Below are 19,769 nucleotides of genomic sequence, written 5' to 3'. Positions count from 1 at the left end.
TCCAGTCCTTCAGCGTAGTATCCTTGATCCAAAGTTGTAAGACTGTTTCATCAATGAAACCTCATACAGTCAGCGCTCAGGATGTTCAGTGCCATTACTGATCCTTTAAATGCTGAAGCAGTCCATGTCCATTCTAATGTATAGCATGAACGTTTCTTGCGACTCGTGCCAGGCAGTGGCCACCTCTTATTTTGTTCATTACCAAATCTCCAACTATCAACGACCTCCGGTGTACCCTTCAACAGAAACTGAATTGGAACCGTTCTGTAAATATCGTGGCTGCACGAGCAGGTCGGAGGCTGGGTATTGTGCAGTAACTTGCAACCTGACTCTTCAAAGCAGGCATGTGATGAAATATCTCCAGCTCCCTGTATAAATGCAGCTCCAACAACCTGTACCACGTGGAGGAGCAACACAGCAGATGCATCGAAGCGCCACTGTTTGCAAATCCCTTTCAAACCACACGCTATCCTGCCAGCACCGAATGCAATAATTTAAGGTGGCAGGACATCCAATCTTTTCTAGATGAACTGGAGATGAGCAACCAATGTTGATTTTGCCAATCCCATCAACACATGATGAGAATGTTATTTTAGAGATTCAAATCTTTATAAAACTCTTCATAACGCAGGTGACAGTTTGAAGTTGGAGACAGTCTGAGCTTGAAGGAGGTCGTCTTTTGTTCCTAAGAAACTGCTCAATTTCAGTTTTCAAGAGGAAAAACAATATAATTAAGAGTATATGTGATTGTTTCCTACTGCCTTCCTCATTTGATAGAAGCAAACACCAGTACTCTGGCCAAAAGATTTTTTTCTTGTTTGTTTGTCGACTTTGTCCACGGCTTGTAAAACTGAGCGTGGCACCCTTTGCTGTGACAACTCAGGACAGGGATAGGATTTCAAATGACCCCGCGATCCCAAATGAGTGCACGTCTGCATTCCTTCAATCTGCAAATTATACTAATACTGATTTAATATAAGCGCTTTTAAAGCAGACCTTGCCTGTAATGTGCCATTGGTGTTGAATCTCAAGTTCGCACAAAAGTGTTTTGGTAAATATTTATTCATTTAATATGGGAGAGGCTCGGAGCATCATGTGAGCAGTCGAAGGCCTTTCTTGGAACTGTTTTTGCACACACTGTAAGCTGCTGTCTGTCAATTGGCGTCATGTCCGTCGTTTATCGACACTGAACTGAGCCACACGTGGTTTGACCGCAGCAGACGGAACCAGAACTGTGTAGGTTATGCTGTTGTGAACGTCTGCATCACGTCTTTAGCTGTGCGTCTCTCCTAACTTTTGGCAGTTATTTTTATTTTTGTGACTTTTTTTTTCCCCAGGGGAAAAGAACCCAAAAAAAGGCTGCCATGTCTACAAATTGCCATGCAAGCAAAAGCTGCCCGATCCCCACCAAAGTTCTGGTTAAGGATTTGTCCCAACTGCCTGACTTGTACAGCAGTACACCGGGCGGCACCTTGTTCTCCACCACCCCCGGAGGTAATGTAGCAAAGTGATACGGCAGCGGCACGGATAGTCTGCAGCTAGACGGGCATTTGTTATCTGTTGTTGCCGATTGAGTAAATGTTCACTAATGGGTTTGAAACGAGTGTTTAAGACGTGAGTTTCTATTTAATCTTGCCATCCTTACTCTAACCTGGTGCGAGAAAAGGACGAAATAAAAGTTCAATCGATCTTGCACTCGCTGCGTTTCTGGTGTAGCTTAAATCTGTGCAGTTTAGCTAAAATTAATTAGTTAAATTCAGGATTTGTGTGACTTGTGCAGTGTTGGTAAGTTCGAGCTCTCCTCGCCCATTGCCATGCGTCGCGCCGTATCACATGTCAGATCAGTCAGCGCGTAAACATTTTCAAGCATGATGCAAACTTTGTTTATTTGAGAGTAGGTCTGTAACTCTAACTGAAAAGCCTTTTCTCATTGCATTCAAACACGATAAGGAGTATCATCTTCGGTAAAGATGAAAATAAATGTCTTTTTCTTTCAGTGCTACTATCCCGGACCTGAATACTGAAATATTCGAAGCTAGGAAAAATTCTGGAAAAAATTAGTGAACATTGGAAGGGAAGTCGATTCACTTTTTGTACACTTCCAATCAGCTAGTTTTTGGAGCTGCAGTATTAGAACGAGTGATAATCCGGTGGTCGTGTGTAAGCATCTAAATAAAATTAGAATAGTAATTATTTTGTTCAGTGCTGGAGTGAAGTTAGTTAAGGAGATCGGATTGAACTTTGAACAACAGGCTTAATGCTAAACAGGCTGGAAGCGCAGAGGAGAATTTTAATGTGAGCTTTATTTCGAAACAATTACCGTGGAACGTAATGAAGGCAGATTAAGGTGATACAAATGGTTGCATATGTAAATGTATTTTTTCCGAGAGAATCTAACCATTAACCAATGATTTTCAATGGCATTACGACTTCACTGAATCCCCACTATCAACATCTGGAGTTAATCATTGACCAGAAGCTGACCTGGAACTAGACATACATGTACAGTGGCTACAAGAGCAGGCCAAAAACTAGGAATGCTGCAGTGAGTAACTCACCTGGCTCCCTATCCATAAGGCGCAAGTCACCAATATGATGGAATACTCCCCACTTGCCTGGATGAGTGCAGCTCCAACAATACTCAAGAAGCTTGGCAAGATCCCGGACAAAATTTGTTACTGGATCTCTCATGCACAATAAGTGGAATTGCAGTATAGTAATATCACTATACTGCTATTCCTAGTTTGTTTATACTGTCTTATTCAGAGTGAATTCAGGAGTATTTGAAAACCTTGTTGTAACTTGTGCAAACTTTACGAATGGAGTTGTTTTGGATCCATATGTTGTAATGACTGCTTGATGGTGCAAGTTAGAGTCATGCAGGAAAATGTCTGGGACAAAGCACAATATCATCTTCATGTCCCCTAGGAACATAGATAATGAGAATTAGATTACAATATTAAATTTCACTCTTATTTTAACTATTGCATTTTGAATAATTTGAAACAGGCCATTCAAGTTTATATTATTTTTGGATTTGTTAGATTCTTGTGAACAACCCACTTGTCCAAATGAGAACCAAAGGAAAGTGAAATGAGCAGGAAATAACATGATGTGTTCCTGTTTATTGGGTTTGAAGTTGTAGTGCACACAAATACTGGGGCAAAATGTGTTATGATAATATACTATAAGAAGGCTGTTGAGATTTTGAGAGGCTAAAATGCAGGTTTACATAAATAAAATACAAAAATGTTAAACTTTTTTCATTTGATCAAGGTAGATTACAGATTAAGGGGATAAATATTTACATATATAAATCTTCATCTCCAACAAGAGAAAATCTGTATTACTATCACTGAAGCTACCCCCCACTCCTACCCCCCCCCCCCCCCCCCAAAAAAAAATCAATGTCCTGGGGAGTACCATTGATCAGAACCTGAACTGGACTAGACAAAGCAAATACTGTGGCTACAAGAGTAACTCAGAGGGTAGGAATTCTGCAGTAACTCACCTGGTTCCCTAAAACCTGACAGCCAAACACCAGGCCCAAGTCAGGAGTGTGATGGAATACTCCCCAGTTGCCTGGATGAATGCAGCTCCAACAACACTCGAAGCTTAACACCATCCAGAACAAAGCAGCCTACTTGATTGGCATATGTTCTTATTCGATGTCATAACTTTCAGCTGTTTCTATTTGTTTCTGTGTTAATATAACGTAAGTTGCAACTTCTCTTTTTTACAACTGTTACATGTAGGTGAGGAATAATAGCAAAAAAAACCTTGCGTGTATTTAGCACTGTGCACATCTTTAGGATGCCCCAAAGGCTCATTAACTACGATGAATTGCTCTTGAATTCTAGTCTATGGTGTAACGTGGGAAAAATGACAGTGGGCACAACACAGTTGTTTCAGGTTGATGTTAATATTTTTCTCTTCACAATGTGAATTTGCTTGATGGTAATTGAGCCTGAATAATATGCATTTTAATGTACAATTTTGCAGTTCTCTTCAAAACATTTTAGTTACCCACAATTCTTTGCAGTGCGGTACCCTGTAACTTTGTCTCCATGCAATCTTTGTTATACATAAAAATTTGGATTGCATTCCATTTGTAGTTACAGGTCACATTTCTGCTTAGTCTGAGTTTGAGACCTATTATTTCACTGCAGTAAGAAATAGGAATTGTTCTGACTTTTAGGTAGATGAAGCAGGAAGAAACTAACTTTCTCAGACTTATAAGTATTATTGAAATACAAGATTAACTGCTTCAACCTAAAGCAAAAAAAACAGAAAACAGACACAAACCACAATTAAAGATAGAAATTCATAACCTCAGAAAATTGTAACTTGTAATTATAATTTAAGTGAATATAGATTAAACTTCAAATTGAGCATTATTTCAACTACTACCCCATCTTACAGCAGGATAAAGAATTTATTTTTTTAAAATGTCCGTATTGGAGTAATTCGGTAGCTAGTTGTGCCTTTCCAATGTGTGCCATGTTTTAATCAATAATGCACAAAGCATAAGCCTGCTAAACATTGAAATTATGACAAGATCATTTAGTTTCTAAATACATGTGCAAAAGAGGGTCCTGAAACTACTCCAATATCAAATTTATATAAAACATATAATGTAAAGGTTACTTTTTTTGATCACTCGTTTTTAAAACCTAGGTTTTTATAGGAAGTATCCGTGCCCAGTTTTGGAAGTTGTTCACATCTGATTTTCCAATGCAGTTTTTTAAGCTTTCTTGGTAGACTAAATAACAGATGTTCTGCTCATTGTATTTACTGGATACTGTTTTTATGACAGCACAAGTGGTTTATTTTACTTTTGAAATATTTGAAAATTGCCAGTTGTCACTGGTATTTGGAAGTCTATTGTAAATATTGATAGTGTAAAATTATCAAGTGGCTATAATTGTAAGTGTTAGGTGTTATTAAGCAGTTTTCTCTTTTTCTTGTCTAGTAGTGACTGATGCTATTAAGTCAGGACAATTATTGTATTCTGATGTAAGGCCTGTTACCTGCTAAAGTTTTATGGCTCTAACTCCTAGAATTTAATATTCCCTAACTTTCAGTTTATCAGTTGGGGTTAACTGAAACTTGTTCATGTGCAAGTATAACTACTGATTTATCAGCTATTGGGAATTGCAAGCTTGTGGTTACAGTGTACTCTGCTGTTCATGACTGTCAGGGCACTGCAATGCCTGTGAAAATAAAAAGAACATTTACTTTGTTCTCTCACTGGCACTGCACAATTACTCTGTGCAAAAACTGTACAGTATATGAAAAGATAGATGATGTTATGAGAGGTCAGACTACTTAACATATAATGCCAGACAGTTTTGAGCAATGTTCAGTTCCATGTTGGGTTGTTAATCCTCCTGTGTTGTTCATTCTTTTACTCAGGGCATGAATTATATATGTGACTGTAGGAACACCCTATTTAAAATGCATGGCTTTGTCTTTCTTATGTGTGCTGATAAGGCATATCTCATGAGCTATGTGGATGATGCAAGCACTTTTCGTTGCTTTTCCTTCCTATTAAATGTAGTGAAAATAAATTGCATTACTTGTTTCTGACAGTTAACAGGGTAGCTCATCGTCAAGCAAGGCATTTGTTACATTTTTTATGTCATAATATTCTTTGAAGTTAATCAAATTAAATTGGATCTTTTAAAAACTTTTACAAAAGAGATTGTTCTTTCCATCTTTTTGTGAGTGAATATGCATGTGTTCACTTAATAGTCAGTAACCTAAAGTAGCTTTCTTTAAAAGCAAATTGTCATGTGGTATGAAATAATACAGGGCAATAAATGTTTTCATGCCTTTTGAAAGTTCAGTCATTTCAGATGTTGGCCCGCAATTGCATTTTAGATTTTGTGATCTTCAAGAAACAAAAGCTTCTCAGTGAAATTTAAAGAGCATTATTTTCTGGTAACCTCTATATAAAATGCATAGTTTTCCCCAAGTATAAGGTCCAATGTTTTAGACCAGCATCAAAGTATAATTGTGACTTGTGATTGACAAAGTTGTGCACAGTTCCTTTGGTTCTGAAATGGGAAAGAAATTCTGATAAAATTCCTTTTTGTGCAGTTGTACATTTTTGGGTATGCTGTTTTATTGATTGACCTACAAAACAAAAACTGCAAATCCTTGGCATCCTTTTTAAGGAAATTCAAATCTTCCTCATGTTCATCTCTTAGCCAACACCAGAACCACGCTAAGTAGTCTCTTATTAGTTCTTTCCTATTTTGCCCCCACAATAACAGTGCATTTTAACACAAAGTCCAATTATTTAAAAAAGTAATTTAAATTAAAATGTCACTCAGAACCACCTAAAGGAATCTTTTTAAATGTCACAACAGTGATAACGTTTTGATATTCCATTCCGCATCACTTTCAGCCAGTATGCTGAACTTGTGTCATTGTGTAGTGCTATATAAGTATTCCAGTTCAATGCTCCCATTTTCTAATATGCAGCTTTTAATATTGATTACAACTTAAAAGTGAAGATAGAAAAGGAACACAGAGCTTTAGTTTTGAATGCGCATTTGTACAGCTTGTGATTGTTTGTTTAATAATTTATGTAAGTTGATTGGATGAACTGGGTTTGTTTCATTTGAAAACAAGACGTTTGAGAAGAGACTTGATAAAGGTGTTTATAACCATTAGGGATTTAGACAGAACAGAAAGGCAGATTATTGCCTTTAGAAGTGCTGACGACCAAAGGACATAATTGAGGTGATTTTACAAGATTGAAAAGCACCAAATCATGTTGGGTTGGAATACTTGAGAGGATGTTGAAGGTAGATTCAATCCTAGCTTTCAAAAGGAAATTGGATAAGGAAAACAAATTCAGAGCTACCAGAAATGGGACAGCTATGCTGTCTTTCCAGAGAACTGACATGGCTCAATAGGTCAAATACCCCACTTCTGTGCTATAACTATTGTATAAGTTCAACCATGTGCAGGATCAGGACTGTCTAAATATGCTGGAACCCATACTCAATACTTGAGCTAATTGGCATTTGTAAGAGCATTTCATTTTGTTAGATAATCACCCAACTGCTGGTCCTTTTGATATATTCTTCAATTCTATATAGTTATGGATAATTGCTTTTGCATACAGTGCATTGTCATGTCTTTCAGCTACAACTACTGCGACTGTACGCAATAAGAAAAAGGACCATCTTTTAGCATGACCGCCAAAAACTACATAAATCTTCTCAATTCTGAATAAGAACATACAAAACTTGATACATTATGTACAGCTACTATATCCTGTAAGGTTTCTTCTTACAATATTTGCAATCCCGGTCAGTCTGTCAGTTTAATTAATAGTTATGATGTGAATGTGTAGACTTGGAAAGTTTCAAGGTCAATACTTGTTCTGTATTTCAAACCTAAATCGAGGCTACTTTTTGGTTATTTAAATCAATGTGGCTCAGTATTAGTCTCAGAATCAGAAAGATGTGGGTCCAAGTGTCTCTGGCGCTGAAACAAATAATCTAAACTGATTTTTCAATACAGTACATAGGAACGGCTATATTTTTGGATTTGTTGCTTTTTTTTTTATTGAGCTACTAAACAAAGACCCCAGATCTTTGGCAAAATTGTTAAGGAGAGCCAAGTTTTTCCCCTGTCCAGTGAACATCCATCCCTCAGCCAACACCAGAAACAGACTAAGTAGTTATTTATTTCTCCTCTCCTATTTTGCTGGCTACTATACTACAATTGAAGAAGTAATTTAGTGGCATTAGGCCTATTTGACATTGTAAAAGCTGTGACATCATTGAAAGTCATCTCTTTGCTATTAGTGTCAGCGTCTTTGAATGATGCACAAATGAAATAATCTGTAGGAGTTGCTTCACATAATCAAGGTTTTACAGATTTTAAAGAAATGACTCCTTTGCCATTGAATACATAGTCAGGAAAGTTGTGGTAATAAGTATATCTCAAGGTGTATCATTGTCCATGTCATGAAGAATATCTGAATAAGTGAGCATATATGAAAGAAAAAATAAACTAAATATTTTCACTGTTTAACGCCAGGTACACGGATTATCTATGGTCGCAAATTCTTGATGGAATGCAGAAATTCTCCACTTGCTCGGACACCACCATCCTATCTTCCTCAGATCCCAGGTGTAACTATGCCACAACATTCAACTCTAGCCAAAGTTGAAGAACTCCAAGAACTTGAAACAGAGACCGAGAAAGAAACTCCAGGTGAGAATGAATCTCTTAAAAGGCTTTAGAAAACTTAAAATCAACTTTTTGAGTTTAGAGGCAAACAGTAGGAGAATATTTTTTGAAACTCTTGCCACAATTAACTTTAGAGAATATTTTATCTTATTATTTCTTCAATTATAATGAAAAAGAAATCTTATTGAAGGTTATCAAAAGAAAACGAAGTGATGAATGGTATAAAACAACAAATGGTAAAATCTAACGTCATCTACACATCCAGGCAATCTATAACTGGATTCTTCCTTCACAAGATAAATGACCATTCTTCACTCAAATTGACTTCAGTCTTGTTGGACATCGGCCTTATTATCTACCTAGTATCTAGCTAAGTTTTGATTGAAATCTAATGTTATCATCTCGAGAAGGTCTTCCTGGCTATCTGTTGTGGCTACTAATTAGTCTGTAACAAATGCTTCCTGTGATTTGTCTTAATTGTGCTCTTCACAACCAAGAATTTACGTCATCATGTCTTGACATCTCAGCAAATTTGGAAGTCTATGTTGAGTTTCTGTTTTGATCCTGTTAAGTATCTATCTTAAGATTCTTCCTGAATCTTCTCTTCATGAGTATGAAAAATCCTAGCTTATGTTTCCCTGAAGTTCATTTTTGTGACCCGTCTCCTTGCTGTTTTTTCCACTCTTAGGATCCCTGTGGAGAAAACAAAATCAAACTTTTAAAAACCAGTATAAACTGTGAATTGTCACTCAAATATTAAACATGTATGAGTTATCAATTAAATTGGTATTCTACCAAGTTGGATGGTATTTTTACTGGGCTGCCCACTCAGTAGATGTGACTCTAAACTTCAAATTGCATTCCAATTCCTTTAAAAGAGTAAGCCGCTGACTATCATCCAAAAATAGCTCCAAATTAATTACATTTCAGAGCCTGTTGTTGCAGCTCATTCCATGTACATACTGCCCTCTGTGAAAAAGTTGCCCCTTAGGAGCCTTTTAAATCTTTGACCCCTCACCCTAAACCTATGCTGTCAAGTTCTGGACTCCCTCCAACCCAGGGAGAAGACCGTGTCTATTTACCCTGTCCATGCCACTCATGATTTTATAAACCTCTATAAGGTCATCCCTCAGCCTCTGACGCTTCAGCCTATTCAGCCTCTCCCGATAAACTCAAACCCTCCAGCCCTGGCAATATCTTGTAAATCTTTTCTGAATGCTTTCAAGTTTCACAATATCCTTCCTAGAGAAGGTAAACCAGAGTTGTGCGCACTATTCTAAAAATGGCCTAACCAATGTCCTGTACAGCTGAAACATGACCTCCCAATTCCTATACTCCATGCTCTGACTAATAAAGGAAAGCATACTAAATGCCTCCTTCACTGTCCTATCTACATGATACTTTACTTTGAAAGAACTTTGAATCTGCACTCCAAGGTCTCTGTTCAGCAACTCTAACCAGGACCTTTAGCATTAAGTGTATAAGTCCTGTTCTGATTTGCCTTTCCAAAATGCAGCACCTCGCATCTTTTCTAACTTTCCACTTCTCAGCCCATTGGCCCAACTAATCAAGATCCCATTGTACTGAGGTAACCTTCTTCACTGTCCACTACACCTCCAATTTTGGTGTCATCTGCAAACTTGCTAACTATAACCTCCTATGTTCACATCCATGTCATTGTATATAAATGATGAAATACTGTGGACCCAGCACCTTGTGGCCACACCACACCAGTGTCACACACACACTGGTCACAGGCCTCTAGTCTGAAAACCCACCCTCCACTACCACCCTCTGTCTTCTATCTTCGAGCCAGTTCTCTATTCGAAAAGCTAGTTCTCCCTGTATTTGACATGATCTAACCTTGCTAACCAGTATTCCATGAGGAACCTTATTGAATGCCTTACTGAAGTTCATATAGATCACGTCCACTGCTCTGCCTCATCAATCCTCTTCGTTATTTCTTCACAAACTCAATCAAGTTTGTGAGACATAATTTCCCATGCATGAAAACCATTTTGATTATCCCTAATCAGTCTTGTCTTGCCTATCCAGATACATGTAAATCCTATCCCTCAGGATTCCCTTCAGCAACTTGTCCATCAGTGGTGTCAGGCTCACCGGTCTATAGTTCCCTTGCTTAGTTTACCCAAACATCGGGACATTGAGATCTTTTTTTGGATAATCCGAAATTTGGATAATTGGTGTTCGGATAACCAATGTTGCATTGTATTTCCCCACATTCTATATCTTCCATGTCCTTCTCCACAGTGTAAACTGTTGAAAAATACTCGTTTGGTATCTCTCCCATCTCCTGCGGTTCCACACATAAGCTGTCTTGCTGATCTTTGAGGGGTCTAATTACCTCCCTAGTTACCCTTTTGTCCTTAATGTATTAATAAAGTCCCTTTGGGATTCACCTTAACCCTATTTATCAAAGCCGTCTCATGTCCCCTTTTGCCCTCCTGATATCCCTCTGAAGTATACTCTTACTGCCTTTACACTCTTCTAAGGATCCCCTTGATTACTGCTGTCTATACCTGACATATGCTTCCTCCTTTTTCTTGACCAAAACCTCAATTTCTCTAGTCATCCAGCATTCCCTACCAGCCTTGCCTTTCGCCCCAACAGGAACATACTGTCTCTGGACTCTCATCTCATTTTTGAAGACTTCCCTTTTTCCAACCGTCCTTTTTCCCGCGAACATCTGCACCCAATCAACTTTTCAAAGTTTTTGCCTAATACCATCAAAATTGGCCTCCATCCAATTTAGAACTTTAACTTTCAGATCCTGTCTATCCTTTTCCATCACTATTTTAAAACTAATAGAATTATGGTCACTGGTCCCAAAGTGCTTCCCAGCTGACACTTCAGTCACTTGCCCTGCCTTATTTCCTCAGAATAGGTCAAGTTTTGCACCTCCTCTCGTAGCTATATCCACATACTGAATCAGAAAGATTTCTTGTATCACTTAACAAATTCCTTTCCATCTAAACCCTTAATACTAGTCATATGGCACGGAAACAGACTCTTTGGTCAAACCAGTCCATGCTGACCATAATCCCAAACTAAACTTGTCCCATATCCTTCCAAATCTCTCATTCATGTACTTACGCAAATATCTGTTAAAAGTTGTAACTGTACCTGCATCTACCACTTCCTCTGAAAGTTCATTCTACCATGAACCACTTTCTGTATTTAAAAAGTTGCCCTTCCTTTTTTTAAATCTTTCTGCCCTCACCTTAAAAATATGTCCCCTAGTCTTGAATTCCCCGACCATAGGGAAAAGACACCTGTCATTCACCTTATCTATACCCTTCATGACTTTAAAAGCCTCTACAAGGTCACCTTTCACACTCCTATGTACCAGTGAAAAGGTCCCAGCATTCGAGCCTCTCCCTATAACTCAAACCTTTCATTCCCAGCAACATCCTGGTAAAGCTTTTCTGAACCCTCTCCAGCTTGATAAGGTCTGAGCAATGAAAGCAAGCATGCCAAACACCGCCTTATTCAGCTTGTCTATATGTGACGCAAACTTCAAAGTATTATGTACCTGAACTCCAAGGTCTCTCTGTTCCACAACATACCCAAGGCCATATTTTTAATTGTATGAGTCCTGTCCCTGTTTGTTTTACCAAAATGTAATACTTGCTCACATTTATCCAAATTAAACTCCATCCGCCACTCCTCAGCGTATTGGCCCACTCAATCATAGAATAAAGAACAGTACAGTGCAGTACAGGCCCTTCGGCCCTCGATGTTGCACCAACCTGTCATACCAATCTGAAGCCCATCTAACCTACACTATTCCATGTACGTCCATATGCTTGTCCAATGACGACTTAAATGTACTTATAGTTGGCAAATCTCCTACCGTTGCAGGCAAAGCATTCCATACCCTTACTACTCTGAGTAAAGAAACTACCTCTGACATCTGTCCTATATCTATCACCCTTCAATTTAAAGCTATGCCCCCTCATGCTCGCCATCGCCAATCTTGGAAAAAGGCTCTCCCTGTCCACCCTATCTAACCCTCTGATTATCTTGTATGTCTCTATTAAGTCACCTCTCAACCTTTTTCTTTCTAACGAAAACAGCCTCAAGTCCCTCAGCCTTTCCTCGTAAGACCTTCCCTCCATACCAGGCAACATCCTAGTAAATCTCCTCTGCACCCTCTCCAAAGCTTCCACATACATCTTATAATGCGGTGACCAGAACTGTACACAATACTCCAAGTGCGGCCGCACTAGAGTTTTGTACAGCTGTAGCATAGCCTCATGGTTCCAGAACTTGATCCCTATATTAATAAAAGCTAAAATCAATACCTCCTTGTAATCTTAAATGATATGATTAATATCTGAGGGGTCTACATGTAAATAACTGAATCATCTAAGCAAGACAGTGATTTAGTTTTGAATGATTTATGTGCATAAAGTTATACCTGAGACATAAAGACAGAAATATAATTTACAATTACAACCATACCTCTCCAAAAGGATTCACAGTGAAGTGATCCTCGATTCTCCGATTGCTCCAAAGATCCTGTTGCTTGCTTGATTGTTCTGTGAAGAGCCAGAGGATGGTGAGAGGAGGAACGGTTTGAGGGCGAAAATATGTCTGAAAAAAAAATCCACAACAAAACTTGCTCTGAGCATAGCTCCAACAAGCCTCTGCATAGCTGACCCCACACCCCCAGCCCACTTAAAATCTGCATGGGAGTACATAAAAAAATATTAGTGGGATGGACTTCTGCCAGAACAAACAAACCTCTGCATGGTTTAAAGTTGTCACATGTTGAGAATTTGGCTGCACTATGATGCAGATTTAGAATCTTAAGGATGTGGGGAATGTAAATGTAAACTAAGCCTCTGATCCCAAATAGATTTCAATCCACTCAATAATAACCAAACTTATTTATGCAGCACCTTAAGTGTAATAAAATATTCAAAGGTGCTTCACAGGAGCATTGTAAAACTAAATTTAACACTGATCATAATTTGAAAGGGAAGTAAATTTGAAGGACTGTTGTAGAGCAAGAGAAGTGGAGAGATTTAGGGAGGGAATTCCAAACCTTAAGCACTTGACATGGTGCAGTGATTAAAATTGGAATGTTGAAGGACCAAAATTAGAGGGCAGATACGTGTGACGGTTCAGGGGCTTGCAGGGAATACGGATTTCGAGAGGGGCGAGGCAATTGAGGAATAAGAAAACAATTATTTTGGTATGCATTGTGGTCAGAAGCTCATCTCTGAATCAAATATGGTTATAGTCAGATTCAGCCTTTACCTGGGTTCCTGGCGCTGTGAGATAGCGGTGCTAAACTCTGTGCTACTGTGCCACCAAATCCTTGGGGGTCTTCTGAGGTAATGGTGGATATTGTTCGTAATGCTGGTTAGAGGAGTCTCAGCCAGCAAGACAGCAAGTCAAGAGGTATTGGTGAAGGATGATCAAAGGTCATTGTGAACAGTAAGGAGAGGGAGAGATTTCATCTTTGTCTGTATTCTGTTGGGGCTGTCGCTAGTGCTTTGACAAGACCTGCATTTCCCACTGTGACAGGATGGAAATCTGAATGAAGGAATTTAGATAAGATCCAGGAAAGATGGCAAAGGATCTATGAGGCTACAACATGTAGGTAGAGGCCATTTGGCCCATGAAGTCTGCATGAACCCTCCAAAGAGCATCCCACCCAGAGCCACATCCCTCACTCTATCCCCATAACCCCACATCTATCATGGACTTTAGAAAGGAGAGGGAAGCTGGGATAGAGCAGTAATGTACAAAAACGAAGGAGTTGAGGGTTTGAGTTTTTGAAGAATGGAAAGCTGATAGCAGGATTGAAGGAGATGACTACAGTTCCTGAGGGGAGAGAATCATTAACAGTATCAGCTAAAATGCGTAACAAAAAGCTATGTGACCAGCAGATTAGTGGGAAAATGGTTGAGGAAACACAGTTTAATGGAAAAAATTAACTCGATGAAGACTTGATATGGGATGTGGGCTGTGGGAGACAAACTTTAAAAAAAAAGAGAGTTCAGGGCTATGAGATCAGCCTGACTTGGAGTAAGTTTAGTCCAGTGGTAGTGAAATGCTGTACAAGAAAAGTTTTCCTTTTGCATTATTCTGTTTTGTGCAGAAAGTTCTTAAAACATAAAATATGTTTGTAAGATTGATAATTTTTTAATACTGTGTGGCATATTTCATTCATATCTTTGGTTGTTTGTAGTTTTTACACTCATGATAGTCACATGTATCAAATGATTTCATATGACCTGGAACCTTGTTTTGAAGTGCTTGATTAACAGAGTCATGGGGAAAGGTTAAAGTCTGCAAGTTGATATTTATAGTGGGCGTGTGAGCTGCAGCTTGTGCAGTAAACATTTCAGAACTGATCGTTGTACCTCACTACAGTTAAAATTTAACAGATTTATTACAGTCAATCAAGGTTTTAATATTGCTACTTTGATTCTACAGCTGGTCATTTTGCTTCAAATGGGATGTTGATGCAAGAACAGCAACAACAACTTGTACTTGTATGTCACCTTAGCATTGCAAAATGTCCCAAAGCACTTCACAGGAGCATTATAAAACAAAGTTTGATGCAATTCTACTGAGGAAAATATTGGTGCAGTTGGCCAAAGATTTAGTCAAAGAATTAGGTTTGAAGTAGCATCTTAAATAAGGAAAGAGAGATGGAGATGATTGATAAGCACAAGTCTTTTGCAGCTGAAGATAAGCCACAAATGATCTGATTAAAATCAGGATGCCCAAGAAGTCCGAAGTAGAGGAGTGCAGCAAATTTGTAGGGTTTGGACTGGAGGAACTTACAGCATTTTCGGCCCTTGGTAGCTGAAGACACAGCCACCAATGATGGAATGATGAAAATCGGTAACGCTTAAGAAACCAGAATTGCAGAAATATCTGTTCCAAGGAAGGATCACTGCACCCAAAACTTTAACTCTGATTTCTTTTCACAGATGCTGCCAGACCTGCTGAGCTTATCCAGCAACTTCTGCTTTTGTTTCTGACTTTCGGCAACCACAGTACTTTTGGTTTTGCAGAAATATGTTGACAGGTTGTCAGGCTGATGGACACTCCAGCAATAGGGAGTGCCAAAGCCATGCAAGGATTTATAAGTGAATTTAAAAATTGAAATGTTGCTTAACCAATGAAGGTCAGCAAGCTTAGGGGTTGTGGGTGAAAAGTCCTGCAGGATGCAGACTGCAGTTTTGGATGATCTTGAGTTTATGGAGAGTAGATCTTGGAAAAGCAGCCAGGAGTGCCTTTGCAGAAGTTTGTTTATCCAGTACTGGATGTTGGACCATCAGCGTGACAGTTTAAAGACAGTGAAAGGGTCAAGAGAGATGGATTTAAGGTGAAACAGGGTGTTGTCAGTGGTCATGTGGAAACTGCTGCTATGTTTTCGAATGATATTACTGAGGGACATTATGTAGATCAAAAATAGGAAGTTTCCAAAGACAAATCCTCGAGGTCACCAGAGGTAATGGTGCAGACATGGGAAGAGAAGCCTTTGCAGCCAGTTCCCTGTTACAAGAAGATAAGAATAGAATAGGTAAGTGCTATCCCACATAGTTGGAAGTCAGTGGACAGGCATTAGAATGGAATGGAGTGGTCAGCACTATTAAAAGCTGCAGACAGTCCAGGAAAGTTAAAGAGGTACTCTTTTATTCAAGTTTATGTGGCTTTGCTCAGAACATTCTCAGTGCTGTGATGGGCAAAGGCCTAAATGAAAGATTCAGACATGAAGTTCCAAGAAGGATGAGCATGGTCAGGAAGACAACAGAATTGCTTTAATTCGCACCTGTTGGCATCTGACTATAGTGTTCCTGGTCACCGTCTAAAACGTTGCTGTTTTGTTCAGTAAATTACAGAACATGTTCAGATTTCTGTAAGCATCATATGTCTCTAGAAATTAAATTTATGTCCTTTATTATACTTTCTCCCATTTAGCAAATCTTCGCAGGAGTTATACACTTAATGGTAAGGTCCTAGGGATTGTTGCTGAAAAAAGAGACTTTGATTACAGATTCATAGCTCCTTGAAAGTGGAGTCCCAGATAGATAGGATAGTGAAGAAGGCTTTATCAGTCAGAGTATTGAGTACAGGAGTTGGGAGGTCATGTTGCGGCTGTGCAGGACATTGGTTAGGCCACTGTTGGAATATTGCGTGCAGTTCTGGTCTCCTTCCTATCAGAAAGATGTTGTGAAACTTGAAAGGGTTCAGAAAAGATTTACAAAGATGTTGCCAGGGTTGGAGGATTTGTGCTATAGAGAGAGGCTGAACAGGCTGGGGCTGTTTTCCCTGGAGTGTCGGAGGCTGAGGGGTGACCTTATAGAGGTTTACAAAATTATGAGGGGCATGGATAGGATGAATAGACCAAGTCTTTTCTCTGGGGTGGGGGAGTTCAGACCTAGGGGACATAAGTTTAGGGTGAGAGGGGAAAGATGTAAAAGGGACCCAAGGAGCAATTTTTTCAGGCAGAGGATGGTGGAATGGGCTGCCAGAGGATGTGGTGGAGGCTGGTACAATTGCAACATTTTAAAAGGCATTTGGATGGGTATATGAATAGGAAGGGTTTGGAGGGATATATGCTGGGTGCTGGCAGGTGGGACTAGATTAGTTTGGGATATCTGGTCGGCATGGACGGGTTGGACCGAAGGGTCTGTTTCTGTGCTGTACATCTCTATGACAGGAATTTCTTCCTAGAAAGTACAGGTCTCAACAATTTGTTGTGCAAAAGAACTTTTTTTTTTAAATGTACTCATACTAAATGTATCCAAGTCATTATACAAATCAAAGTATCAATGTAATTATTTTATCATTGCTCTGGTTCAAAAGACAAGTGTGCAATCCAGAATGAAAGTCTCTTGTACTGCCCCTACCTGAAGAGATTAGTGAAAAATACCTGCAAACCAGAACGGTATTCAGTGAGGCTAGGACGCTTCCAGGATAGTTTCCTAATTAGTCATAGAGGAAAACACTTGGGTTCAAAAAAAACTACTGAGTGATTGGAATGATGATCAGAAAAGTAGGTCGGAAATTAGGCTGGTTTCCTAATGGTGATGTCGTGATCATCATAAGAGGTGCAAGGACCTTAAATCTCCTGCCTTTAATGTTAAGTTTCAGTATGAAGAACAACTTGTGGGAGGAGATACCAGAGGATGATTAATTCCAATGCATTAAACCCAACAGAGTGGGGAAGGGAGGGGTGAAAGAGAATTGATGCACATGCATGTAAAACATTGTTTTCGAAAGAAAACACCGCTAATGTATTGGGGTGACCACAACCAATGCAGGCTTAAATACTGCTATGATGCATTTAATTCATAACCTGCCAACTAATCAAAAGCTGATAATTTGCAGCCAGTGATTTTCATTTGCTTATGTAAGTGCAATTAAGATAAACCTATGTGCAAAGCAGTTGTTTTCTCTTTGTACACTTTAAGATGTTCCCAAAGCTTTTGCATGTGCTGAGTGTTTTTCATTTTGGTTTCCAATAATCTGCTGATGAAATATAAGCTGTTGACAGTTGCTATTTTAACTGAGGACATGATGCTACTGCTTATCTTTATCGACCAAAGAAAACATGTTGTTTCATGTGCTGTAGAGGTTTCATTTAAGCAGAGCTGAAATCAGCTGCTTGAGCATTGCTTGGAATAGAATGTGCTATCCAATGTCCAGCATTTAGAGTTTTGTTCAAACAAGATATTCTATAAAAATAAAATTAAGATTCAGTATTTGAATTTCTGAGGTTAAATTTATCCATTTACAGAGATGGAGACATGATCTGACCTGAACCAAAGTGAAAATTTTGAGCTGGAAATGCCATCTGTGGAAATGCAGTTTGGGAAGTCTGTGCTCCCCAAATATGATGTTTGGAAGATTAAGCAAAGTGAATGAAGCTTTCTTTTGGGGAAAAAAACCATAAAGTTGAGCAATTTAATGCAGCCCCCTATTTTGTCATTTGAAATTGTCATTTTTAAGTCTTTGAACCATTCAAATGATGCTAAAGACTTGAGGGCTGACTTCAGACCGAGAGCAAAGGACTAATCTTCTCTTGTTTTCAATTTCTAGCTGATGATGCTCAATTTGAAATGGATATTTAAGCGGTCTCCTGGATGAAGAGGACTGTTCTCTTGACTGAAACATTTTTGTTTATTGAGGAGAAATTATTCTGAAAAGTTGTGAAGCTGATGTCTTCAGCAATGGAAGTGTAATACTTTGTACATTCACTGATTTACAGTTGGGGAAGGGATGACTGAATTGGTGCTTGTTATTTCATGCTGCTTTTCTGCAGGAGATCTTGTAAATTTGTCTTTGGTTAAAAGTTTGGATTAATGGTTTCCAGATAAAGTGTTGACTTGGTCTTTAATTTCGTTTTACTGACTTTATAAGTTTTCATCTGACTGTAAAGAATCCAGTAGCCCATTATCATCATGCAGCAATAAGAATAATGACTAGCTGTATCTGGTGTGTTGATTTAATCACTCAAAAGCCACCTTATCTTCTCTAGCAGTTCTAACTATAATATGCTGCAGTGGGCTTTGCTGTGAATCAGCAACAGCAGGGGCAGTAGGTGATGTATTGATTCTCCTGTTAATTCTGGAAGTTTCTTTATGATAGTAATTGGAGTGCTGACGTCAATAAGGATGCTACATTATTATCTCCTTGTAACTAATATTCTTATGTAAACTACATTTATGCACAAACTGTAAATAAAGAAAAACAAACTTACATTTACTTAACATCTTTAATAACTATAGAATATCCTAGAGTGCTTTACAATCAATGAAGTTCCTTTAGGAAAATGGTCACTATTGTTACAAAGGCAACTTGTTTGTCATAAACTCACTGCTGTTTCTTTTGATGCTATCACTTTCATGGCTTGGAGAATCGATTCTTGACAGTTAATAGTTCAGTTGCTCATTCCTTCTCATTAATGGGGTTCCTTGATCAAACACACAGATGTGCTTGACGCCAACACACAGAATTCAGATTTTAATCCTATTATCTGCATCGTGTTAAATTGGATTAGTAGTTTTTTTTTTTAAAACATTTGTCAGCCAGACCTAATGCCAGTCAAAGAATTAAAGTTGAATCTCCGTATTTAATAGCAGCTTTGGAAAACACATACACTTTTTTTTTTCATATTGCAAAACTAATGTTTGAAGCAAAAGAAAAACTTGCATTTTTATAGGTCATAGTCATAGTCATAGTCCTACAACATGGAAACAGATCCTTCGGTCCAACCAGTCCATGTTGAACATAATCCCAAACTAGTCCTACTTGCCTACTCCTGGCTCATATCCCTCCAAAACTTTTCTATTCATGTGCCACGTGATAGAGAGTCGAGGAATAGGGAGAGAGAACAGTTAAATGCGTGGCTACAGGGATGGTGCAGGAGGGAGGGATTCCGGTATCTGGATAACTGGGGTTCTTTCTGGGGAAGGTGGGACCTCTATAAACAGGATGGTCTACACCTGAACCTGAGGGGCACCAGTATCCTTGGGGGGAGGTTTGCTAGTGCTCTTGGTGGG

At 38.8% G+C, this 19,769-nt stretch overlaps 1 protein-coding gene across 1 annotated transcript; it reads left to right on the top strand.

Moving 5' to 3' along the window:
- Window positions 1–1,215: 1,215 nt before the first annotated feature.
- Window positions 1,216–18,966, top strand: LOC122556646 (eukaryotic translation initiation factor 4E-binding protein 3-like). Its single transcript, XM_043703614.1, has 4 exons — window positions 1,216–1,234; window positions 1,338–1,494; window positions 8,062–8,238; window positions 18,307–18,966. Exons 2-4 carry the CDS (start codon window positions 1,365–1,367, stop codon window positions 18,336–18,338), a joined length of 339 nt encoding a protein of 112 aa, XP_043559549.1. The 5' UTR covers window positions 1,216–1,234; window positions 1,338–1,364; the 3' UTR covers window positions 18,339–18,966.
- The last annotated feature ends 803 nt before the right edge of the window (window positions 18,967–19,769 follow it).

The sequence above is a fragment of the Chiloscyllium plagiosum genome, chromosome 14 (assembly GCF_004010195.1).
Source record: "Chiloscyllium plagiosum isolate BGI_BamShark_2017 chromosome 14, ASM401019v2, whole genome shotgun sequence".
Lineage (NCBI taxonomy): Eukaryota > Metazoa > Chordata > Chondrichthyes > Orectolobiformes > Hemiscylliidae > Chiloscyllium > Chiloscyllium plagiosum.
The sequence above is the reverse complement of the archived record's forward strand: the minus strand, read 5'-3'. Positions and strand labels throughout refer to the sequence as shown.

What these genes read in the sequence shown, in the direction of transcription:
- LOC122556646 (XM_043703614.1), top strand. Translation starts at nt 1,365, where the DNA reads ATGTCTACAAATTGCCATGCAAGCAAAAGCTGCCCGATCCCCACCAAA. An exon ending in GTTCTCCACCACCCCCGGAG is followed by an intron (nt 1,495 to 8,061) that starts GTAATGTAGCAA and finishes GTTTAACGCCAG; the next exon opens with GTACACGGATTATCTATGGT. An exon ending in GACCGAGAAAGAAACTCCAG is followed by an intron (nt 8,239 to 18,306) that starts GTGAGAATGAAT and finishes TTCAATTTCTAG; the next exon opens with CTGATGATGCTCAATTTGAA.